This window comes from Dama dama, chromosome 20, assembly GCF_033118175.1.
Source record: "Dama dama isolate Ldn47 chromosome 20, ASM3311817v1, whole genome shotgun sequence".
Lineage (NCBI taxonomy): Eukaryota > Metazoa > Chordata > Mammalia > Artiodactyla > Cervidae > Dama > Dama dama.
In genome coordinates this window covers 12,285,602-12,312,655 of record NC_083700.1, presented here as the reverse complement: position 1 = coordinate 12,312,655, position 27,054 = coordinate 12,285,602, and the positions used below count along the sequence as shown (strand labels likewise).

General features: G+C 38.5%; 1 protein-coding gene across 1 annotated transcript in view; it reads right to left on the bottom strand.

The window, feature by feature from the left end:
- Positions 1-26,628, bottom strand: part of LOC133040568 (interferon-activable protein 203-like) — a 41,974-nt gene extending 15,346 nt beyond the window's left edge. Inside the window, exons 1-6 of the mRNA XM_061120424.1 lie at positions 26,368-26,628; positions 9,597-9,881; positions 8,554-8,687; positions 6,037-6,198; positions 4,395-4,562; positions 145-339 (exon numbers count right to left, since the gene is read on the bottom strand). Of these exons, the coding sequence (XP_060976407.1) occupies positions 145-339; positions 4,395-4,562; positions 6,037-6,198; positions 8,554-8,687; positions 9,597-9,861 (924 nt within the window). The 5' untranslated portion in view covers positions 9,862-9,881; positions 26,368-26,628. The remainder of the gene's footprint in view (positions 1-144; positions 340-4,394; positions 4,563-6,036; positions 6,199-8,553; positions 8,688-9,596; positions 9,882-26,367) is intronic.
- Positions 26,629-27,054: the final 426 nt, after the last annotated feature.

Below are 27,054 nucleotides of genomic sequence, written 5' to 3'. Positions count from 1 at the left end.
TACACACTCAGTAACAACATGTGTGACCTAATTAATAAAGAACTGGACGCTGTAAGAGATCAGTGAGAAGTTCTTTTATGGTTCTATTGGTCCCTGTCATTATATTGCAGGAAGAGGGAAATACTGAAAATGAGAATATGGTACCTTAGTTGAGGAACTGCTGGATGTGGTTGGTGGCAGCTTCTGAGGAGCCTGGAAGTAATTCTCAATTGTGATTTTGCTGCATGTTGGAATTTCCGGAAGCTGACTCTGCTCCGGGGATAGTTTCATCCTGGGGTCAGCAGTTCTAGTGGTTATGTCTTCTATTTTTCCAATTGAAAGACGTGCAGTTTCTTCTTTCTGGTTAATGATTTTCAATATCATATGAACAATACCATTTCTCTCTTACCCTCTATCTGTCTCTGTATCTGTCTGTCTTTCTCTCTCACAGACACACCACTGTATCCACACTCTACCAATTTTCTCTGGAATAACAAATTTCTCTGGAATAAGAGCACATCTTGTGACACTCCCAATACCTCCCCAGCTTGGAGCCCCACTAGGATTGCAAACTTCTCTCCGCAGATGTTAAAACGCAGGTAATTGCAATGTCATTGGTCTGTTCTGGAATTCTGGCTCTACCTCTGCTGCAACTTCACTAAGACAACACTTGGAGTAATATAATAGTGGAAAATTCTTTCAGGTTATAATGGTCTCAGAACAGCATAGACTGCATTCATGAACATTTTTACTCATTAAGTCTTTCATTACCTCATGTATTTACCAAATAAGCAAAATGGTTTCCATCCTCTACTCTTCAAATCTAGGAAACCCAGGTCTCCATTCATTTGAATGCTTTGTTTGTCAACATACCAGAGATATTCTCTCAAAGTCATAAACCCTTAGGCGGGATTCTGTTGTCTGCATAGTCTCTATCAGGCCACCAAATCTTTCATCGCTATGAACGATGCACAAATCCATTTGCAATTTCACCCAGGGTACAGACCCATACATATACAATTTTAGTACTTGAATTTTTACACTTGTTTAAGCCAGGGCAGGAAGTGTTTATGAAATAATTTATCTTGACTATCTCTGGTTTTACCCATGAAAGACTATTTCTAACATTCTACAGTATAGAGGGCTTCACCAGTGCCTCAGCGGTAAAGAATCTGCCTGAAATGCAGGAGACGCAGATTCTATCCCTGGGTCAGGAAGATCCCCTGGAGGAGGGCATAGCAGTCCACTCCAGTATTCTTGCCTGGAGAATCCCATGGACAGAGGACCTGGCAGGCCATAGTCCATAGGGTCACAAAGCATCAGACACAACTGAAACAGCATAACACACACAGTATAGAATTGCCACAGTTCTTACCACTTCGAGCATTCATTTAACCAATTCGTAAAGTATCAGTTGTTGATAAAACTTTAGATGAGGGACCTGATTAAAATGACTGTCTCTGACATGTAGCTTCTTGATTAGGATACTCTCTCACCTCGCTTGTCACCTCATTTCTCATTAGAAGGCTTGAGAGCCTAGGATATGCAAACAAATCTGAGACATAACATTATCTGATATAAATTTTTAGAGGTAAATTTCAGATATTGTAGCAGTCTATCCTCTGACTGCGGGAGCAATATATGCCATTAAATGCTCATGTTTTAGAATTCAATTAGGCTAGATTTGAATCCTGGCTCTAATGTTTATTTTCTGCATGGCTTAGGAGAAGCTTTTTAACCTCTAGGAACTTCAGTATTTTCATATGTCAAGTGGGATTAACAATAGCATCCTCATGTGGTGTTATAAAGAATAAATGAGATAATGTACACAAAGAACCCACATCTTAAAAGTCTAGCACCATTAAGTGCTCATACATAGAAATATCACTGCATTATTATTTTACAGTAGACATAGGGGTTTCTATTTCTGCTCTGATCCACAGATGTTTCATGCTTAATCCTGGGCTTCTTGATGGAAACCCCAGATAGAAGTGGTATTGGAAGCACTTTATTAAAGAAACTTTTCTATTCACCTCTACTACTAATTTAATCACATTGACAAGAGCATCGTGATTGGTTTTCACAATCAGTTAAAACAAAAACTTCCATCATAAAAGCAGGATTTAGATCCCTAAAATACACTATTTGGGTGGATAGTATTTAAAGATAATAATTATTTTTTTTTCCCTTGGCTTATTTCCTTCACAACTCTACCTGGTTCTTAAATCATGCCAATATGTGGTATTTGCTTTCAGGGAGACACAGTAGGAGGAATCAAAGAAAATACTGGTCTGGTCTCTGAATCCCAAACGTAGCCTATATCACAGAAAAAATAGTTGGGAGACCCTATGATGAAGGAGCAAGGCTTTCCTGCTCTTTCCCAGCAGAATGGCCAGATGCTTTTGTTCCATGCTTCCTACTGAAGTGGCTGGGCCCCAAAGGAGAAATGTCTGCAAGGTGTGTCTAGGTGTATGAGGTCAAGGGGATAGACGGGCCTCTCTGGGATTCCTATGCTCCCAGGAATTTGGGGGGCAGGAGAATGATTCATATGAAAGTAGAAATGACTATTTCACGAGTTTAGGCAGATGCGACCTTAGAGAGTGTCAATTCTAAGCCTGTATGATAGAAAAGTAGAGTTGACTTGTGGTGTAAATGCATGTCATTGTCATAGCAGACTAACAGTGGGTCTGAGGTTTCAATGACTAGACCACGGCCATCTGGACCTAGAGGCAAACAGGCACAGATTACTAGCTCTATCCCATAAATAAAACAAAGAGAGGCTACGTAAGGCATTACTAATTATCAGAGTTAACAGTAATAAAAACAATAACACGTTAAAACTTGAACAATTTTGTCAAAGGAAATGTCTTCAACTGGTATGCTTGGATTTGTAGAGAGGGCTTCAGTCTGGGCAGCTTGGAACTTGGGTGACAAACTATTTTCGTGATTTAAATGCTGCTTTGGCCTATTCCTCCTGTCACTTGCTTATTTGCTGCAGGAATAGGTGTTGTACCCCAGTGTGATGGTGACCACAAGGGTCATATTAGGACGGAATAAAGGCAGGTGAGGATAGGAGTTGATGCACATGTGTGTGTGCTCACTTTTCCATCCTGATCTGGTCTTATCCTGGGCCTAGGGCACGATGAATGAAAAATGCTGCCTGCTCTATCAGTAAACTGAGGATGTTGTGGCCATCAAGCCATCACATTACAGCTGCCCAAACTGCAAGTCCTGAGGGAACTCAGGATAGAAGCAGAATGCCCTCCATCAAGCAGTCAAATACTGCAGCCAATCCAGCCAATCACACCCTCAGGAGACTCAGGGTGATGAAGCACAAGATACTCGCCCCAGATAGCTGAACTTTATACCAAAGGGATTATTTCAGTGAGCTCAGACCCTTGCATCTTTCTGTATATAAAAATGTGTTAAATTTCTTAACTTGAGATGTCAGGTTCTCTTTACAAACAGTAACATTTTGAAGTTCTGACTGCCTGCTCTTTGTTACAAGATTCCGGTATAACTTGCCTCCCCATCTTACTTCTTCAGAGCAGCTCTCTCAGAGCTATCTGAGAATATGTGTCCCCATCATAAGTTCTCATATTTGTCTGCTGAATAAAACATAACTCTTAACTTTTAGGTTGTGCATTTTTTCAGTTGACAGGCACCTTATAATTTATATTACAGTCCAGTAACAAAGAAAAATGTGCATTTATTATAGCTGCTGCTGCTAAGTCGCTTCAGTCGTGTCCAACTCTGTGCAACCCCATAGACGGCAGCCCACCAGGCTCCTCTGTTCCTGGGATTCTCCAGGCAAGAGCACTGGAGTGGGTTGCCATTTCCTTCTCCGATTATAGTTGCAATAAATGCTAAAAAAGGGAAAGTAAACTGACCTTTGAAAGCAAACAAGAGGAATACCTAATATATTCTGAGAGTGGGCAGGTATCAGTGAGGACTTGCCCTAGGAAGAGATTAAAGTTTTCAACTCAAGATAAGTGATTTCAAACATTGAAAGTGTCTATGTCAAAATGTCTGACCTGAGAAGGAGCACCGGACTTTGAAAATAAACCCTGTCATGTGGTCAGTGAGCAAATGGGAAGAGGGCCAAAGGAAAGTGGAATGTATGAAGTAAAGACACACTCATTTTGACTTGTTTGGTCACCTTTCCCTCCTCTTTCTATTCAATACATGAGAGTAAACCTCTCAAAATTGGAGGTTTCATGAACTCATGCTTTGGAAAATAGCCAAATTAACAAGGAGTTAGAATAGAGTGGAATCACAGACTAAACACTGATAAATGAAGGAGTGATTATAATAAATAATAAATGGGATAATGGGAATAAATGGGAAATTCAAAGATGATAATTCTTGTACTTATGTTGTAAGAAGTATAAGGAATAGAATCAAAACGCTGGTACCTTGCTTGAGAAATTGCGGAATGGTGTCGGTGGAAACATTGGAGTGATCTGCTTACTGCTCACAGTTGGGCACAAGCTGGTTGCTGAAGTTCCTGGAAGCTGACTCTGCTTAGGAGATATCATCTTTACTTTTACGTCCTTAGGTTTGGTGACTGTGTCACTTTTTTTCTGGAGGGAAATAGATTTTTTTCTTAGTTCTTGAAAATGATTTTCAAAATCACACAGAATACAGCATCTTTTCTCTTTTTAAATGTTGAATCTGAACTTTTTAATTTTTTCTGAACTAATAGCACATATTCAGATACCTGTATTACTTATCCTTTACCTATCTCAACTAGGATTACAAATTTTACTCTCCAAATACTAAAAGCTCAGACAAAATTTCATTGGTTTGGGGATGGAATCTGAGTCCTACATCTGATGCAAACTGGCCAAAGCAAGTAGATAACCTTCCCCAGCTATAAGAGAAGCAAATCTCAGCCCAAAGTTGGCTGCACTTAAGGATGTCTCTTAACTATGACTTTCTCATCAAGAAAAGACACAAGTGGGTTTCTAATATCTACTCTACGCTTCTACAAACCTACCGATCGTCTGAGAAAGACTACTGGGAGAAATATGGACTCTTGTAACTAATAAGAACAATGACAACAACCACAACAAAGCCACAGATTTAAAGTCCCCTTATCTAGGGGTTCTGTCCTCAAGTGGAATGTGTGGGGGTGGTGATGAGGATATAGCCGGAGTTAGAGGGCAGCTTGAGTCTTGGGAAAGAAACTGTGTGGTTTAAATCTTGCCCTTGTCAACCGCTGACACTTATCTTGGGGGAATCTTTCCCTGCCCATTCATCTCAGACACATGCTCCATAGTCCCAGGTTTCATGTAACCCAGGGCAAAATAAAAATCAGGCTGGGATAGAGGTTGATGCCTATAGCTGTGGACTCACTTTCCCACCCCTGTCTTGTATTCCTTTTTGATAAAGTACCTATACTCCAAGATCATTGTCTAGAAGGGAAGAAAAGCAAATTTATTACAGTCATGATACATACTATAAAGGAATAATAAAGGGTTCTATAAAGGCAATAAAAAATGAGACTATCTATAAGTTTTGGGGAGGGGTTGTCTCGGTGAGGACATGCTGAGGAAGGAATTCAGGCTGGTACCTGATGGTTGAATTAATTTAGCCATTAAAGCAACATGAATCATGAATGCAAATCAAGGAATTAGCCTGTGTGCAAATACCTGACATGGGAAGGAGAATAGAAAGCTGAGAACTAATCTAGAGGTGCGGTTAAGAGAAAACGGGTGAAAGGAAACCAAAATGTAGGGGATAAACATACCCTTATATTCCTGTCTAATTGTCTGGCCACCTCCATAAGACCATCACATTTGTAAGGTCAGCAATTATTCATAAATGTAAAAATTTCCAAAAGTCCAAGGATTTAGAATACACTGAGGCCTCAACATCTTTTTAATTCATTTACTTAATTGGCCTCAATATTTTATTTGATAAGTTTTTGGGTGATTTGATTGCATAAAGAAGTTTGTATCTAGGAAGGGAATACTGAGAGATTCTTTCTGGGTCATGAGTATTCTTATAACATGATGTAGGGAGGGATACATATTAGGAATAGGAAAATGGTACCTTGGTTGAGGAACTGCTGGATGGCTTTGGTGGAGGCATCTGAGGAGTCTTGGGAAGGCGCGCGGTTGACGTTGTGCTCGTTACTGACAATCCTGGAAGCTGACTCTGCTCCTCGGTTAGCTTCATCCTCTTAGATTCATTAGTTTTGGTGGTTTTCTTTTTCTGAAAGTAGGATTTTCCCTGCCTGGTTAGTAGTTTTCAATGAGAAATGAAATACATCTTCACTACTGAGAAAATCAACTTTTTATTACTATATTCTAGTTATACTCATTCTAGTTAATCTCATTCTCTGTTGCCCACTTCTCCTCCTGCCCTCAATCTTTCCCAGCATCAGGGTCTTTTCCAAAGAGTCAGCTTCTTGAATCAGGTAGCCAAAGTACTGGAGCTTCAGCTTCAGCATCAGTCCTTCCAATTAATTTTCAGGGTTGACTTCACTTAAGATTGACTAGTTTGACCTCTTTGCTGTCCAAGAGACTCTCAAAAGTCTTCTTCAGCACCACAGTTTCAAAGCATCAGTTCTTCAGCACTCAGACATCTTTGTGGTCCAACTCTCACATCTGTACATGACTACTGGAAAAACCATAGGTTTGACTATAAGGACCTTTGTCGGCAAAGTGATGTCTTGGCTTTTTAATATGCTATCTCGGTTTGCCATAGCTTTTCTTCCAAGGAGCAAGCATCTTTTAATTTCATGGTTTCGGTCACCATCAACAGTGACTTTGGAGCCCAAGAAAATAAAATCTCTCACTGTTTCCACTTTTTCCCCATCTATTTGCCATGAAGTGGTGGTACAGGATGCCATGATCTTCATTTTCTGAATGTCAAGTTTTAAGCCAGCTTTGTCACTCTCCTCTTTCACCTTCATCAAGAGACTCTTTAGTTCCTCTTCACTTTCTGCCATAAGGGTGATGTCATCTGCATATCTGAGGTTATTTGTTTCTCCTGTCAATCTTGATTCCAGCTTGTGCTTCATTCAACCTGGCATTTCTCATGATGTACTCTGCATATAAGTTAAATAAGCAGGGTGACAACATACAGCCTTGTGGTTCTCCTTTCCCAAATTTGAACCAGCCGTTTGTCCCATGTCCAGTTCTAACTATTGCTTCATTTCCTGCATACAGTTTTCTCCGTAGGCGGGTAATGTGGTCTGGTATTCCCATCTCACTAAGAATATTCCAGTTTGTTATGATTCACACAGTCAAAGTGCGGGAGGGCTGGCAGCAACAGAGAGGGATGACATGCATGTGTAGCAAGCGCTGTGGGACAAGGGCGTCCCAGGCGGCACAGTGGAAAGAATCCGCCGGCCAGTGCAGGAGATGCAGAAGACATGGTTTCAATCGCTGGGTCAAGAAGATCCCCTGGAGAAGGAAATGGCAAGTGACTCCAGTATTCTTGCCTGGAGAATCCCATGTACTGAGAAGCCTAGTGGGCTATAGCCCATAGGGTCACAAAGAGTCAGACACAACTGAGTGACTGAGCATGCACACAGTCAAAGGCTTTAGCATAGTTAATGAAGCAGAGTTCAAAGTTTAAAGTGTTAATCACTCAGTCATGTCCAACTCTTGTTGGCCCCATGGACTGTAGCCCACCAGGCTCCTTTGTCCTTGGGATTCTCCAGGCAAGAATACGGAAGTGGTTTGCCATTCCTTTCTCCAGAGGATTGTCCCAACCCCGGAATCAAACTCAGGTCTCCTGCATTGCAGGCAGATTCTTTACCATCTGAGCTTTTTTTTTTTTTTTCTTTTTTAGAATTCCCTTGCTTTTTCAATGATCCAGCAGTATTTGGCAGTTTAAGCTCTGGTTCTTCTGCCTTTTCTAAATCTGGTTTGTACAACTGGAAGTTCTTGGTTCACATGCTGCTGAAGCCTAGCTTGAAGGATTTTGAGCATAATCTTGGTGGCATGTGAAATGAGTGCAATTGTACAGTAATTTGAACATTCTTTGTCATTATCTTTCTTTGGGACTGGAATGAAAACCAACTTTTTCCAGTCCTTTGGCCATGGCAGAGTTTTCCAAATTTGCTGGCATAACGAGTGCTGCCCTTTAACAGCATCATCTTTAAGGATTTGAAATAGCTCAGCTGGAATTACATCACCTCCCTGCTTTGTTCATAGTAAGGCTTCCTAAGCCCACTTGACTTCACACTCCAGGATGTCTCGCTCTAGGTGAGTGACCATACCATCGTGATTATCTGGGTAGGCTTTGGCAAACTTCGGTAAACTGTTTTCTTAATCTGATTGCTGTTCTAAAACACTTCTAGAAGAGGAGTAATGATTCCATATTTCCATCATTCAGAATTATATTATACAAATTAAAGTGCACAGTAGTTCAGAAACATAATGGTTAGTCAGTCAGTACCTATTAATTTACTGACTCTGAAACTCATTTTCACTCTGCCCCTGGATCCCCTTTTCTCTGATTCTTCTATTTGTACATTGAGAAACGAATAAAGAACTAAGGGTTCATAAAAAGAGCCATAGGAAAAAAACTCCTTCTGTGGGACCTTAGCCATCCTACCTTCACAGGTGTATCCTTGACTGATTCAGGTCCCAAAGCTTCACTTGCGGTGGATGTGGATTGGCCAAGACTGGACTTATCCTGCTTGCGTTTTTGCACTGGAGTTGCTCCTTTTTCCTTGTTTTTCTTTAAAACTGATGCAGTAAAAGAGAACATGGTAAATCCAAAGGAGCTGGTCGAGATACATGAAGCACCTTCGATACTGTTTCCTCTCAGTTCCTGCTGGTGGATCCGGGTATGGTTGTATCTACCTCTACTGCATTAGCCTCACTTGGCCAAAGGTGGCCAAAAGTAGCAACACAGGTACAGATTCTGACTTGAACACCCTCAGTGGTTTCCTTTCTTGTCCCCTGTACAACAAGCATACTCTTTCTATCCTCTGGACTCATCTATCTCAGCCGAATCCTTTTACAACTCTTGTATTCTTTATCTTCCTCTTAATAAACTAAAATTTCATGATGCTAGTCATGGGTCAATACCTATATAAGATCTATTTAAATTATTGAAACCAAAGAAGGAAAATATAATCTAACTTGTGATGGGACAAAATGGTGATAGTGGATTTCACTTTTTCAAATATGTCTTCTAATCCAGTGGTTTTATAAGAGGTGAGTTCTTCACATCTCTGAGAGGTAGATTTTTGCTTAAGTACTGTTTCATATTTATTTCTAGAAAGTATAAAAATGATGAAGTAAATGTGATAATAGAGCATGCATATTAACTGATTTAAATATTTCAAAAACCTACATGTTCTAATTTTGTTTCATCATTGTCTAAACTTTCTAATGCATGGAAGCCTCAGACTTTCTCATCAACTTCTACTATTTTCTTTGCTAACACCCCCAGAATACACCCTTTAAAACACATCAGATTTCTTTGGAGGAAACACATCCTCTAAGTTGTTAATTTTTGGCATCTAAAATTCTACCACTGTCATGGCTACTGAGTCCCAAGTTGGGAAAGAGAGGTCTAAACTTTGACCAATTCGAGGTCAAAGTTGAGGTCAGTGAGAGAGAGTGAGAAATAAGAGTTCTTCCAGTTACCTTTTAACTTCTCATTTCTAAGAGTTTTGGCAAGGTCTTTAATTTCATCTATTTCTTTGACCAACTCTATTAGCTTGTTAACACAGGCAGGTCCTGGGAACTTCACTTCCATCAAGTTAGCAATTTTAACTCTGTCGTATTCATCTTGCATTTTGCTATTCAGTTTTAAATCCTCAGCCAGTAAAGACTTAATCATGTTAAAACATTTATCATTGATGTGCTGAAATCCTTTTAGCAGGATAATTTTCTTGTAGTCATTCCCCATCTGTCAAGTTAGGGATGTGCCTACAAGAGAAAAATAACATACAGTGTTACACCTTTATATAGACCACACACTGGGGTGGGGGGATGGTTTCAGGAAGATCTGAGCACATTACATTTATTGTGCATTTTGTTTCTATTATTATGCTGTGATATATAATGAAATAATTATATAATTCACCATAATGCAGAATCAGTGAGAGACCTGAGCTTGTTTTCCTGCAACTAACAGGCTTCCCAGGTGGTGCTAGTGGTAAAGAACTTGCCTACAAATGCAGAAGACATAAGAGACATGGGTTCAGTCTCTGGGTTAGGAAGATCCCTTGGAGGATGGCATGGCAACCCACTCCAGTGCTCTTGCCTGGAGAATCCCATGGACAGAGGAGCCTGGTGGGCTATGGTCTATAGGGCTGTAGAGAGTTGTAGACAACTAAAACAACTTAGCACGTTAGTACATAGATAGTCCCATTTGGGAGTGATGAGAAACAGTGACACTCAGAGTCTGCTGCTGATTCTCAGTCTACTCTGTAATCTCATTTTGGTTCCAGCCACTGTAGAAAACCCTGCTCCACAAAGATAGGATGTTGGAAATGGAGGCAGGCTTTTCAATGCTTTTGAGGCAATCTCCAGATATCCCACCAGAATGTATGGAGATTTGAAGTTTGGAGAAGGACATGGCAACCCACTTCAGTAGACTCTTCAGTCTGGATTAGGTACCAGGGTGACTCATTAATCCCAACAATAGTGCATCAATATCTTCTGCTATTTCACCAGCTCGTCCAGTTATGATACTAGCTGAGAGAAGAACACATGTCCCCTTTTGAACTGCAGCCTCTCTTAAAAGTTAACAACAAATGTCAGCAGCAGGCAGGATCAACTCTTCACCAGTAATATAGTAAAGGGCTTCTTAGCTTTAGCAATGCGGTTAGCCACTATAGCTTTAGCAATGTGGTTAGCCACTAAGAATGATCTTCTCAGTTCAGACATATTTGATGAAGTGGTGGCCTTCAAAAATTGTTTCTTTTCTTTGTGTAATATATTTTTCTTTTGAAAAAATCCAAAGGCTTGACGTTTAATGCAGGGTACTTTTTCTCTCTGTGGCAAGAAAGTTTTAAAGGTTTCATGGCTTTGTTGGATAGTTAGTCACCACATATTATACAAAGCAGGCTTGGAGAATGTGAATTACCTGTGCAATGAGCTTGTAATTTAAGAGGACTTGGTACTTTCCTTTAAATGCAGTTTTCTTTCTGCCTACAATCTTAGAGTCTTCTGCTGTCTCATCATTGGGTCTTTCCAACTTTTCAAAGTGGCTCTCCAGTGACATTTGTTTTCAATCATTTTGGCAAGGGTTAACTTATGGACTTACCAAAATTGTGACCAAGACTAGCACACAGTGAGGAAAAGAGACCTGGATGTAGTGGCAAATAAAATAATAGGCAGGCCATATGAGGACTAAAATAAGTGTTGAATTCAGACTTAAAGCCAGCCATCAGTTGCAGCTGTAAACTTAAACTACATCAACTCACTTGCCACTAAAATCCTGCCACCAGATGCAGCTTGCCATTTGCCATTCACTAAAAGGGTTTTGATATGTCTGCAAGCAAATGCTTTATTATGTTCTCTGTGCAGTCAAACCTCTCTGCTGAAGACAGTCTGCATTTGCAGCCGCTCTGCAGCACTAGCGTCACCATCTCAGCTCCACCTCAGATCATCAGGCGTTAGATTCTCATGAGGAAAACACAACCTGGATCCCTCACAAACAGAATTCACAGGAGGGTTTGTGCTCCTAGAGCTTACAGCTCTGGTGACCAGAAGGGATGAACTGGAGGGGCAAATAGGGTATGTTCAACAAAAGGTTATTTCTCTAAGGTCAGGAAATGTAACAAATGTAGCAAATACATGGAAACAAAGGAGGAAGTTAGACAAAATGAGGCTACAGAAGGATATGTTTCAAATGATGAAAGGCGCTAAAACCTCAGAAGAAGTAAGTGAAATGGAGATAAGCAATCTACCCAATAAATAGCTCATAAAGATGACAGCAAAGATGCTCAAAAAAAAAAAAAAAAAAAAAAAACTCGGGAGAAGATGGGATGTACAGAGTGAGAAATTAGAAGTTTTTAACAAAAAATTAGAAAATATAAAGAACAATCAAAGAGAGGATAAAGAGTGAAATAATTGAAATGAGAAATACAGCAGAAGGAGTCAATGGTACATCAAATGATACAGTGGAAAAGACCATTGAGCTGGAAGACAGAATAATGGAAATCACTGAAGCTGAACAGAATAAAAAAAGAAAAAAATTGAGGACAGTTTAAGAGAACTCTGGAAGAATATCAAGCATGTTATCATTCATCATATCATTATAGCGGGTCCCAGGAGGAGAATAGAGAGAAAGGGGGGCAAAGAATGTATTTAAAGATATAATAGCTAAATAGCTAAAAACTTCCCTAACTCCAGTAAGGAAACAGACATCTGGGTCCAGGAAGCATATGGAGTCCCCAAAAGAGTAAACCCAAAGAGGACCACACTAAGATACATTGTAATTAAGTTGGCAAAGATTAAAGGTAAGGAGAAAATATTAAAATCAGCAAGGTTAAAACAACATATATAAAAGGGAATTCCCTTAAGGCTGAATTGTCCACAGAAACTCTGCAGATGGGAGGAGAGGGGCATGATATGTTTAGAATGATGAGAAAAAAAAAATCTATAACCAAGAATACTCTAGCTGGCAAAGCATTTATTCAGATTTCACGGAAACATTAAAAGTTTCATAGGCAAGCAGAAGATAAAAGAGTTCAGCACCAGCAAACCAGCTTTAAAACAAATGCTAAAGGGACTTTCCCAAGTAAAAATAAAAGAAACATAAAACATAAAAGGAAAAATCTTATTAGTAAAGGTAAATATACAGCAAAGGTAACATATCAAGCTAGTAGGAAGGTTAAGAGGTAAAAGTTGTCAAATCATCTATATATGCAATAAGATGTTAAAGGATATACAAAACAAAAAGTTGTGAAATATAATGTCAAAATTTTAAACATGGCAGTGGGGAGGAAATGCAATGTTGTTAAAATGTGTTTAAACTTAGATCAGTAACTTATAATAATCATATATATATGAACTAGACAAAGATATCCACTCTCCCCATTTTTATTTAACATATTATTAGAAGTCCTAGTCACAACAATCAAACAAGAAACAAAGAAATAAAAGGAATTCAAATTGCAAAGGAAAATTTAAAATTGTCACTGCTTGCAGATGAGATAAAGACACTACAAAAAACCTACTAAAACTCATCAATAAATTCACTTAAGTTGAAGGATACAAAATTAATATACAGGAGGAAATTTCAAGATGGTGGAGGAGCAAGTTGGAGAGATCACCTTCCTCCCGACATTTACATTAAAAAAAAAATACATCTACATATGGAACAACTCTTGCAGAAGACTTTTGGACACTGACAGAAGACCCCAGACTTCCAAAAAGGCAAGCTTACCTCCACAGAATGAGGTAGGACAGAAGCTATAGAAAAATGAAGAGACAAAGGACTTGGGACAGGGACCTGTGCCTTGGGGAGGAAGCCAAGAAGGACAGGAAGTTTCTGCGTACTCAGAAACCTCTTCATTGGCAGGGATGGGCAGAGCTTCAGAGCCTCAGAGAGGAACACACCAACAGGTCCTCAGTAGGTAGAATGGAGTTGATTCACCACAGAGATAATTGCTGATCAGCACTTTCCAATCAAGACTGTTTGCACGCTCACTGCAGTGAGTGGGAGCTGGGTGCTGAGGCTCACGTTTTGGGGGTTGGACCCTAGGGAGACGACTGGGGTTGAGTTGCTGTGAAGATACTCTGAGGGGGTGAGTATGACAGCTTAGGGAGTCCAGAGAAAAGCCTGGGCCTGCCACAGAGGCAAGAGACTCTCTAACTTTGCATGCTGGCAGATCTAGGACATCGCCTTTGTCAGTGCCATAAGTGGCATGAGTCAAGGCTATGGATTGCAACCTGAGGTAGATATCCCAAAGCCGGAGTAAGTGCCAGAGGTGAGACTACACATAACTGCATTTGTGATTCCAGAGGGGGAACACGGGCCGCTTGGCCACCACCAGGGCCAGGGTAGGTGCCAGAGGCAGAGGACAGGAGGCCACTGCAGTTTCAGCCTCAGGGCTCACAGCTTCCCCCAAGCTGCGTTCAGGTACAAATCACTGCTCACACCCTCCTGGGAATCTGTGCAACTTGGCCCTGCTGAGGGACCCAAGATCTGGGACCAATTCCCCTGGGGAAACACATGACCCACCTCAGACTGTGGCCACTTGCTGCAGATCTCAGCCACAGTGGGCACTCCCCACATACCACGCTGTGTCTGACATACCTCTCCCTCTTCCCAGTCCAACTGAGTAAGTGAGCCTTAATAAGCTGCTACTTTTGCCCCATTGTGTCTGGGGAGGGAACAGACACCAGGGTCTCAGTCGCATCTGACTTTACAACCCCATGGACTGCAGCACACCAGGCCTCCCTGTCCATCACCAACTCCCAGATTTTACTCAAACTCATTTCCATTGAGTCGGTGATGTAATCCAATCACCTTATCCTCGGTCATCCCTTTTTCCTCCTACCTTCAATCTTTCCCAGCATCAGGGTCTTTCCAAATGAGTCAGTTCTTTGCATCAGGTGGCCAAAGTATTGAAGTTTCAGCTTCAACATCAGTCCTTCCAACGAATATTCAAGACTCATTTCCTTTAGTACTGCCTGGTTGGATATCCTTGCAGTCCAAGGAACTCTCACAAGTCTTCTCAACACCACAGTTCAAAAGCTTCAATTCTTTGGTGCTCAGCTTTCTTTATAGTCCAACTCTCATATCCACACATGACCACTGGAAAAACCACAGCCTTGACTAGATGGAGATTTTTTGGCAAAGTAATGTCTCTGCTTTTTAATATGCTATCTAGGTTGGTCATAACATTTTCCAAGGAGTAAGCATCTTTTAATTTCATGGTTGCAATCACCATCTGCAGTGATTTTGGAGCCCAAAAAAATAAAGTCAGCCACAGTTTCCACTGTTTCCCCACATATTTGCCATGAAGTGATGGAACTGGATCCCATGATCTTAGTTTCCTGAATGCTGAGCTTTAAGCCAACTTTTTCACTCTCCTCTTTCACTTTCATCAAGAGGCTCTTTAGTTTTTCTTCACTTTCTGCCATAAGGGTGATGTCATCTGCATATCTGAAGTTATTGGTATTTCTCCTGGCAATCTTGATTCCAGCTTGTGCTTCATCCAGCCCAACATTTCTCATGATGTACTCTACATATAAGTTAAATAAGCAGGGTGACAATATACAGCCTTGACATACTCCTTTTCCTATTTGGAACCAGTCTGTTGTTTCATGTCCAGTTCTGACTGTTGCTTCCTGACCTGCATACAGGTTTCTCAAGAGGCAGGTCACGTGGTCTGGTATTCCCATCTCTTTCAGAATTTTACACAGTTTGTGGTGATCTACACAGTCAAAGGCATAGTCAACAAAGCAGAAAGAGATGTTTTTCTGAAACTCTCTTGCTTTCTTGATGATCCAGAATATGTTGGAAATTTGATCTCTGGTTCCTCTGCCTTTTCTAAAACCAGCTTGAACATCTGGAATTTCATGGTTCATGTATTGTTGAAGCCTGGCTAGGAGAATTATGAGCATCACTTTACTAGTGTGTGAGATGAGTACAATTGTGCAACAGTTTGAACATTCTTTGACATTGCCTTTCTTTGGGATTGGAATGAAAACTGACCTTTTCCAGTCCTGGGGCCACTGCTGAGTTTTCCATATTTGCTGGCATATTGAGTGAAGCACTTTCACAGCATCATCTTTCAGGATTTGAAATAGCTCAACTGGAATTCCATCACCTCCACTAGCTTTGTTTGTAGTGATGCTTCCTAAGGCCCACTTGACTTCACATTCCAGGATGTCTGGCTCTAGGTAAATGATCACACTATTGTGATTATCTGGGTCATGAAGATCTTTATTGCATGGTTCTTCTGTGTATTCCTGCCACCTCTTCTTAATACCTTCTGCTTCTGTTAGGTCCATACCATTTCTGTCCTTTATTGAGCCCATTTTTGCATGAAATGTTCCCTTAGTATCTCTTAATTTTCTTGAAGAGATCTCTAGTCTTTCCCATTATGTTGTTTTCCTCTATTTCTTTGCACTGATCGCTGAAGAAGTCTTTCTTATCTCTCCTGGCTATTCTTTGGAACTCTGCATTCAGATGGGAATATCTTTCCTTTTCTCCTTTGCTGTTTGCTTCGCTTGTTTTCACAGCTATTTGTAAGGCCTCCTCAGACAACCATTTTGATTGTTTGCATTCCTTTTTCTTGCAGATGGTCTTGATCCCTGTCTCCTGTACAATGTCACTAACCTCCATCCACAGTTCATCAGGCACTCTGTCTATCAGATCTAGTCCCTTAAATCTAGATTTAAGAGGACAGGGCCAAAACCAAAGCTGAGCACCAGAGGTTGTGTGACCAAGGAAGAGGAAGGGAAAGTATGCCTGCAGCCACAGGTGCAGTGGATTAAGTATCCACAATTAGCTGGAGACTGTGGACTTTGGGGGCAATTATGGGATTTGGAAGCAAGTACAAGATGGAATTAGGCCAGATGTGAGTCTGAACTGACTCCACAGTGCCCACAACATGTCCAGAGACCACCTCCCTAGAAATATTGGAGGACTTCCTGAGTAGGCAGATTGGCTGATGCTCACCGTGTGGTGAGGACAACAGAAGACTGAGGAGGACATTATTACTATCACTCTTTATATATATATATATATATACATACATATATATATGTATATATGTTATATATGTATACCCTTTTTTTTTTCTTTTTTCTTCTATCTCTTTCTGTGCTGTGTAACTTGTGGAGTCTTGGGTCTATAGTAAGGGTTTGGGCCTGAACCCCTGAGGTGGAAGACCAGAGTATAGGACACTGGATCACCAGAGAACTTCTGACCCCATGGAACATTAATCAGTGAGAAGTCTCTTAAAGGTCTCCATTTCAGCCCTAAGACCAAGCCCCACCCAAAGGCTAGCAAGTTCAGCATCAGATGCCTCATACCAAATCATCAGTTAAACAAGAATACAACATTGCCCATTAGCAGCAGGCTGCCCAAGGCCATGCCAAACCAAAGAAACCAAAAAAAAACAAACCACTGAACGTGGCACTGCCCTCCAGAGACACGAGACCCAGCTGCACTCACCAGGACAGACACCAATCTCCCCAAGAGGAAACTCTCTCAAGGCACAGAGGCATCCCCACCCACTGGGGCAGACTTCACAAACAAGAGGAACATGACCTTGCAACCAGCAGAAAGGAGAGGGCAAATACAATAAATCAAACAAGTTGAAGAAAGAGAGAAACATGCAGCAGATGAGGGAATATTGTAAAAACCCATAAGACCAAACGAATAAAGAAACAGGCAATCTACCTAAAAAAGAATTCAGAGTAATGGTAGTAAAGATAATCCAAAAATTTTCCAAATAAAATGGAGGCACAGATAAATAGAAGAGGCACAGATTGAGAAGATACAAAAAATGCTTAACAAGGATCTCGAAGAAATAACGAATAGACAATCAGCAATGAGCTATACAATAACTGATATTAAAAATGCACTCAAGGGAACAAAAAAAAATAACCAAGATAGAAGAACAGATTAGTGAACTGGAAGATAGAATGGTGGCAATAACCGAAGTCGAGCAGAATAAAGAAAAAAGAAATGAGGACAGCCTCATAAACCTCTGGGACAACATTAGCCACACTGACATTTGAATTACAGGGGTCCTAGAAGAAGAGAACATGAAAAAGAAAGAGTATGAAAAAAATATTTGAGTTTATAGTTGAAAACTTCCCAAACACAGGAAAGTAAATAGCCGCCCAAGTCCAGGAAGCCCAGAATCCCATACATGATAAATACAAAGAGAAAGCACATCAAGATATGTATTAATCAAACTAACAAAAATTAAACACAAAGAAAAAATATTAAAAGTAGCAAAGGAAAAGCAACAAATAACATATATGGGGATTTCCATAAGGCTACCAGCTGATCTTTCAACAGAAACTCTACAGGCCAGAAGGGAGTGGCAGGATATTCTTAAAATGATGAAAGGAAAAATATCAATGATCAAGATTACTCTACCCAGCAAAGCTATCATTCAGATTCGATGGAGAAATCAAAAGTTTTACAGATAAGCAAAGTTAAGACAACTCAGAACCACTAAATCAGCTTTACAATAGATGCTAAAGGAACTTCTCTAGACAAGGAACACAAGAGAAATAAAAGACCTACAAAAACAAAGTAAAAAAAAAAAAAAAACAAACAAACTAAAGTAAATAATGGTAGTAGGATCATACATATCAATAATTAGTGTAAATGTAAATGAACCAATTGCTCCAACCAAACTGGCTGAATTGATACAAAAACAAGGTTCCTATATATACCAAGAGACCCACTTCAAACCTAGGGACACATACAGACTGAAAGTGAGGGATGGAAAACAGTATTCTATGAAAATGGAAAAAGTGGGGGTGGCAATACTCATATCAGATAAAATAGACTTTAACATAAAGATCATTACAAGAGACAGGAAGGACACTACATTATGATCAAGGGATCAATCCGAGAAGAAAATATAATAATTATAAATATATACACATACAACATAGGAGCACCTCAGTATATAAGGGAAATGCTAATAACTATAAAATGGGAAATTGACAGTAACACAGTAATATCAGGGGACTTTTAACACTCTACTCACCAACAGACAGATCATCCAGGCAGAAAATTTATAAAGAGATACAAGCTTTAAATGATACACTGGACCCTAATAGATAGCTATAAGACATTTCATCCAAAAACATTAGTTTTCACTTTTTTTCTCAAGTGCACACAGAACATTGTCCAGGATAGATAATACCTCAGGTCACAAATCAAGCCTTGATAAATTAAAAAAAAAATAAAACTGCATTAAGCATTTTTTCTGACCACAACGCCATAAGATTAGATATCAACTACAAGGGGTTAAAAAAAAAAAAAAAACTGTAAACAACACAAACACATAGAGACTAAACAAGATGCTTCTGAACAACCAAGAGGTCACTGGGAAATCAAAGGGGAAATAAAAAACTACCTAGAAACAAATAATGATGAAAACTTTATAACTCAAAACCTATGGGATGCAACAAAAGCAATGCTAAGAGGGAAGCTTACAACAATACAAGCCTACAAAAAACAAGAAAAACATTAAATAAACAACCTAACCATACACTTAAATCAACTAGGAAAAGAAGAACAAAAAATCCAAAGTTAGTAGAAGGAAATAAATCATAAAGCTCAGAGCAGAAATAAATGAAAAAGAAATGAGGGAGACAATAGCAGAGATCAACAAAAACTAAAAGCTAGTCCTTTGAAAAGATTTTAAAAAATTGACAAACTACTAGCCTGACTCATCAAGACAATAAGGGAGAAGGCTCAAAGCAGTAAAATTAAAAATGAAAAAGTGGAAGTTGCAACAGACAATGCAGACATGCAAAGGATCATAAGAAACTGCTATAAGCAACTATACACCAATAAAATGGACAACCTGACAGAAATGGACAAATTCTTTGAAAAGTAAAACCTTCCAGATTGAACCAGGAAGAAATAGAAAATATTAACAGACCCATGAGCACTGAAATTGAAACCATGATCAAAAATCTTTCAATAAACTAAAGCCCAGGGACAGATGGCTTTATAAGTAAGTTCTACCAAGCACCTAGAGAAGAGCTAATATGTAACCTGCTCAAACTCTACCAGAAAATTGCAAAGGAAGGAAACATCCCACTCATTCTACAAGGTTACCATTACTCTGACACAAAAACAAGACAAAGATACCACCAAAAAAGAAAATTATAGGCCAATATCAGTGATGAACAGAGATGCAAATATCCCCAACAAAATTCTAGCAAAGAGAATCCAAAAAGACATTAAAAGGATCATACAACATGATTAAGTGGGGTTTATCCCAGGGATGCAAGCATTCTTCAATATACACAAATCAATGTGATGCATCATATTAACAAACTGAAAGTTAAAAACCATATGATCATCTCAATAGATGTAGAGAAAGCTTTTCAACAAAATTCAATATCCATTTATGATAAAAGCTCTCCAGAAAGTAGGCATAGAAGGAACCTATCCCAACATAATAAAGGCTGTATATGACAAACCCACAGCAAATATTATTCTCGATGGTGAAAAACTAAATTTATTTCCTCTAAGATCAGGACAAGACAAGGATACCCCCTCTCAGAACCATTATTCAACATAGTTTTGGAAGTCTTAGCCACGGTAATGAGAGAAGAAAAAGAAATAAAAAGAATCCAGATTGGAAAAGGAGTAAAACTCTCATTGTTGTAGAAGACATGATATGATACATGCAAGTGTGTGTGCTAAGTCGTTTTAGTTGAATCCAACTCTTAAGTGACCCTGTGAACTGTAGCCCATGTGGCTTCTCTGCCCATGGGATTTTCCAGCCAAGAATATTGAAGTAGGTTGTCATGCCTTTCCACAGGGGATCTTCCCAACCCAGGGATTGAATCTGTGTCTCTTACATCTCCTGCATTGGCAAGCAGACTCTTTACCACTAGCACCACATGGGAAGCCTGATGCTATACATAGGAACTCTAAAGATGCCACCAGAAAGCTACTAGAGCTAATCAATGAATATAGTAAAATTGCAGGATATAAAATTAACACACAGAAATCCCTTGCATTCCTATATACTAACCAAAAAAAAAAAAAAAAAAAAAATCAGAAAGAGAAATGAAGGAAACAATTCCATTCACCTTTGCAACAAAAAGGATAAAATACAATAGGAATGAACCACCTAAAGAGACAAAAGACCTGTATGCAGAAAACTATAACACACTGATGAAAGAAATCAAAGATGACACAAACAGATGAATATTCTTAAACTGGAAGAATCAATGTTGTGAAAATGACTATACTACCCAAAGCAATCTACAGATTCAATGCAATCCCTATCAAACTACCAAAGGTATTTTTCACAGAATAGAACAAAAAACTTGTTGAAACTAGAACACCTTTTAACACCATTTGTTGTTATTTTTTAGTCGCTAAGTCATGTCTGACTTTTTGCGACCCCATGAAGAGCAGCACACCAGGCTTCCCTGTCTTTCACTATCTCCCAGAATTTGCTCAAGCTCCAACTCTGCATTTGAGTCAGTTGTAGTGAGATGGATGAACCTAGAGCCTATTATACAGAGTGAAGTAAGTTAGAAAGAGAAAAACAAATATCATATGTTAATGCATATATGTGGAATCTAGAAAGATGGTACCAATGAAATTATTTGCAAGGAAGGAATGAAAACACAGATGTAGAGAATAGACTTGTGGACATAGAGGGGTAAGGAGATAGTGGGACAAATGGAGAAAGTAGCATCAACATATATACACTACCATGTGTAAAGTAGATAGCTGGTGAGAACTTGCTATGTAACACAGGGAGCCCAGCGTGGCCCTCTGTGATCATCTAGAGGGGTGGGACTGGGGGAGGAGGGAGGCTCAAGAAGGAAGAGATATACATACAGTTATGACTGATTCACCTTGTTGTATGGCAGAAACCAACACAAAATTGTAAAGCAATTTTCCTCCAATTAAAAAATAAATTAAAAAAACTCTCAAAGTTAGTACAGTACAGAAATCTGTTGCATTTCTATATACTAGCAATGAACTATCACAAACAGAAATTAAGAAAACAACCCCATTTACAATCACATCAAAAAGAACAAAATACCTAGGAATAAATTTGACTAAGGAAATAGAAGACCTCTTTTTGGAAAACTACAAAACACTGATGAAAGAAATTGAAGGCAACACAATCAGATGGAAAAATGTAGATTTAAAGAATTAATATTATTAAAGTCACTTTTGTACCCAAAGCAACATACAGATCCAGTGCAATCCCGATCAAATTACCAATGGCATTTTTCACATAACAAAAAATTCAAAAACTTGTATGGAAGCACAAGAGGCCTCAAATAGCCAGAAAAATTTAAAGAAAGAAGAACAATCCTGGAGGTACAACACTCCCTGATATGAAAGTATACTACAAAGCTACACTAATCAAAACAGTAGAGTGATGGAACAAAAACATATACCTAGATCAATGGAATAAAACAGATTCCAGAAATGAATCCACACTTTAAGGGTAATTAATCTGATAAAAGTGGCAAGAATTACAATGCATAAAAGACAGTCTCAACAAGTGGTGTTGAGAAAAGTGGACAGCTATGTGAAAAAAATCAAACAGGTCTACTTTCTGACACCATGTACACAAATAAATTCAAAATGAATTAAAGACTTAAATGGAAGACTTAAAAGCATAAAACTTCTAGAAGAAAACTAGCACCATACTCCTTGACAGCAGTCTTCACTATAGTTTTTTGGATATATCTTTTCAGGTTAGGGAAACAAAAATTAAAAAGATAGGATTTCATCAAACTCAAAATCTTTTGCACAGCAAAGGGAACTATCAACAAAACCACAAGGCCACCTACTGAATGGGAGACTTTATTTGTAAACAATATATCTGATAATGGGTTGATATCCAAAATATACAAAGAATTCATACAACTCAGCATCAAACAAGCAAGCAACACAGTTGAAAAATCAGTAGAGGGACTGAAGGAATATCTTTCTGAGGAAAACATACAGATGGCCAACAGACTCGTGAAAAGTTGTTTAACATTATTAATCACCAGGGAAATGCAGTCAAAATTACAGTGAGATATCATCTCACACCTGTCAGAATAGTTATTATGTCAAACAGTGACAAATAACAAGTCTTCATGAGGATGCACAGAAAAGAGAACCCTTGTGCACTGTTGGTGGGAATGTAAATTGTTGTACCCACTATGGAAAACAGCATGGAGATTTGCAAAAAATAAAGAATAAAACTACCACATGACCCAGAAATACCAGTCCTGAGTGCCTACCCAAGCAAAATAAAAATACTATTAGAAAACATATACACACCCCAATGTTCATGGCAGAACTATTTGCAATAACCAAAATACAGAAACAACCTAAATGCCCATCAGTGGATGAATAGATAAAGAAGACATGGCAAATATATATGATGGGTTATTACTCAGTCATTTAAAAAAATGCAATCTTGCTATGTACAACATGGATGGACCTAGAGGATATTATTCTAAGTGAAATAAGCCAGACAGAAAAAGACAAATAAAAAAAATTTTTTAAAGATAAAAGAAAGAAAAAGACAAATATTTTATGATTTCATGTGATGTACACTTTAAAAAAATCAAAAGAACAAATATATCAAAAACAAATAATTACAGTTTACAGAGAACAAATAGGTATTCTCCAGAGGCAGGGTATAGCAGAAGCAAAGAAATAAGTGAGAGAGATTAACATGTGCAAACTTCCAGTTGCAAAATAAATGAGTCATGTGTAGGGAATGTACATACTGTACATAATGTAGTAAAATGTACAGTGTAGGGAATATAATCAATAAGAATGTAATATGGTGACAAGTATGTATGGTGACAATCATAGCTAGACTTCCGGTGATTGGTTTGAAATGTATAGAAAAATCTTTTAGAAAGATGGTACTGATGATCCTACATGTGGGGCAGCAACGGAGACACAGATGTAAAGAGCGAATTTTGGACTCAGTGGGAGAAGGTGAGTTTGGGATAATTTGAGAGAATAGCACTGAAACATGTACATTATCATATGTAAAATAGATGGCCACTGCAAGTTTGATGCGTGAAGCAGGGCACCCAATGCTCTGGGACAACCCAGAGGGACAGGGTGGGGAGGAAAGTGGGAGTGGGGTTCAGGATTTGGGGGACACATGTATACTTGTGGCCAATTCAGGTTGATGTATGGCAAAAAAAAAAAAATCACAATATTGTAAAGTAATTATTCTCCAATTTAAATAAATTTAAAATAAAAAAAGAAATATCAAATCACTATGTCGTGTTATAGCAACCAACACAATTTCTTAGGTCAGTTGTACTGCAAAAACAAACAAACTCATAGCAAAAAATGGTAAACCAGTAATCAGGGTGTGGTGGGGGGAAGGGGAATGGAATGAAGGTGGGCAAAAGCTACAAACTTCAAAGCTATAGGATAAATAAGTACTAGGGATGTAATGTACATGATAAATATAGTTACGACTGTTGCATGTTATATGTGAAAGTTATTGTGAGCATAAACTGAGTTCTCATCACAAGAAAAAAAATTTTTGTACATCTTTAATTTTGCACCTATAAGAGATGATGGATGCTCAATAAATTATCGTGTGTATTACTTCATGGTGGTGTATGTCAATTATTGCTCAAAAAAACTGGAAGAAAAATAATAAAATGCAGACTTTAGCCCCTTCACCCCAAATAATAAATTAGGTTCATTAATTATATAGCATTTTCTGAATTTTTCAGATTAGAATTTCACAACATATCTAGTTCCAGGGGTATTAGACAAAGTATTGCTAATCTGCCTTGAGGGAAAAATAATTTTTAGAGTAGGATTTTTAATCTAGTCAAAATGATACTTAAATATGAGGACTTCAATAACTATTTTCCTGTATTCAAGCCTTAGTAGTTTTGACAGATGGAGCACATGGAGACATCTATTGGAAGTAACTAGTCAATAAAAGGGTAATATGTAAGGAAGATGGAGCTTCCCAGGGAGCTCAATGGTAAAGGATCTGCCTGCCAATGCAGGAGATGCAAGAGACACAGGTTTGGTTCCTGGATCAGAAAGATTCCCTGGAGAAGGGGACAACTACCCAATCCAGTATACTTGCCTGTAAAATTCCATGGACAGAGGAGCCTAGTGGGTGCTAGTCCATGGGATCACAAAAAGTCACGACTGAGCAACTGAGCATACACACCACATATAAGGAAGTCAAGAAAAACTGTAAGCTGAAAGGTAAATAAAAGTGAAAACTTAACCTGATTAGGTGTGTCTATGTCTTAAAATTAATAAAGCTCAGTCTGAAGAAAAAAGAAGGAGGAAGTATATCAACATGGTGGAGGGACGGAGGAAAGACAAAGAATATGATAGAACACTAACATATTTGTCTTAAATGTTAAGTAAGATAGGGGTATGAGTAAAAAGCAAAACCAAAATCACTAACTCCTCCCCCTCAAAAAAAGATCAAAAAAGGAGAATATAGAAGTATCATAAATTGAAATGAATAGAAGAAACAAGATAATATATGTTAACTGTCAGCATAGACACAAAGAATTTAACTGGTTAAACTCAAGTGAAAACTTGGTCAACTTGGATTTAGGAAATCTGCCAATGTATTTTTAACAGATCATTTGATGGTGGAAAAATAAAAGAAAAATACTTTATCATAAAATATGTTAAAGAGTACCTAAATATGAAAAGAGTACCTAAAATATGTAAAGAGTACCTAAAAGAAAAGCAGTTTATCTATGTAGTCTAGCTTTAAACAGATCTGAAATAAAAAAGTATCATCAGAGCACAACACAATGACAAAAGGTACAACTCCTAGGGAGATACAACAATTTTAATTGTCTATTTACCTACTAAAAGTAAATATAATAGTATGATTAAGATTGTTTATCTAACATACAGAAGATTCTGAAATGAATATTTAAAAAGTCTTATATTCTAGTAAGAAAAAAAATAAAAATCTTATATTCTAGTCAAGCACATATAAAATATTGCATCAGGTCATTCAGAAAGTCTTTAAACAATTCTAAAAGTAGACAATAGAAATCTGCTTGTAATTGCCTCTCCCTGCATCTCTCCTATGCTGTGCCGCCAAAAAAAAAAAAAGTTATTAATTTTCAGGAAAGCAGAAAGTAACTCAAAAAGTGAGTGAAATAACAACTCTGGCAGCAGGTATAGAATGAAGTCTGAAAGAAAAATTAACTGTCTTAAGGGAGGTAAAGAAGCCATGTTTTGTATAACTGCATTTGTGGAATTGAAACTTCTCTGCTCTGTGGGTGTGTGTTTTCAAATATTAGGATAATATCACACAATATAGTTTTATATCTGGTTCTATTTTTTACTCAATATTATTTTATGATATTTTATCATGCCCCTATCTGGACTTTTACCCAGGCCCCCACCATAGCCACTAAGTTTCCTGTGCATCTTTTAGGGAAGGAAAGCAAATACTGTCTCTAAATATAACTCATGCCGATAGTTCCCTGGGGAATACATTTTAATATCTTCTGTTGTCAAAATGCATCTCCCTTTGTTCAAGCTTCAGTTGTGGTGGAATGAAATGTCTATTATTTGTCTAGGCAGTAAATGTTTAGAATCAAGTTACTGCTATTTTCACTTTTCTGAATACAGTTGATACCAAGCCATTCCCGCCAAATCCTTCCAACCTCCCCTTGTCCTTTTGAGGTTACCAACCAGATACCCAGAGCTCTCAACAAGATTTTCTACTCATCTTACCTCAGTGGAGATGTCTTCCACGGTAGTCCAGATCTTGAGGTTTTCTTTGGAAATATAAGAATCACTGTTTATTTTAAGTAGGATGATAAATCAGTAAAGCTCTCAGAGACTGAACTGCAGAACTGTGTAATCTCCTGAAGGGCAGCGGGAAAATAAGTATTTTGAAAGATAACAGGGAAAAAGGGAACTGACTAGTCAAAACCCTTGATTTAGTGCTGGCTACCTTGTACTGTACTTTCCCAGAGAGAGGGACGTTATGAAACAGTATTGAGACTCCTCCCACCAATGTTCTTAGCTTTCGAGTTCCTCAGTCAGAGAAAATAATTTATTTCCTGTAAATATCCTACTCAAAAACAAAAAATTACGGCAAGGTTACACTCAAATTTGTTTTTAATTATAAATGTTGGCAGATGAAGAGTTCCAAGATTAGAACTTTCTTATCCAGAAGACTTACATGTGGGTCATTAAAAATCTATATTCACTTGAATGACTCTCACATATAAGAGAGGTAAGGTGAGTCATCTGACTACTTACGCTTATTTCCTGTTGTTGGTGCAGCAGTGGCAAGAGAAGAAGCTGGAAGAGCCACCTTTCTACTTTCTTCTCTTTTTTCGTCTGAAACTCCTGGGAGTGATTTTTCTGTAAGTTATCTATTGGTTTAAATAGGACCTAAAACATTCATCCTTA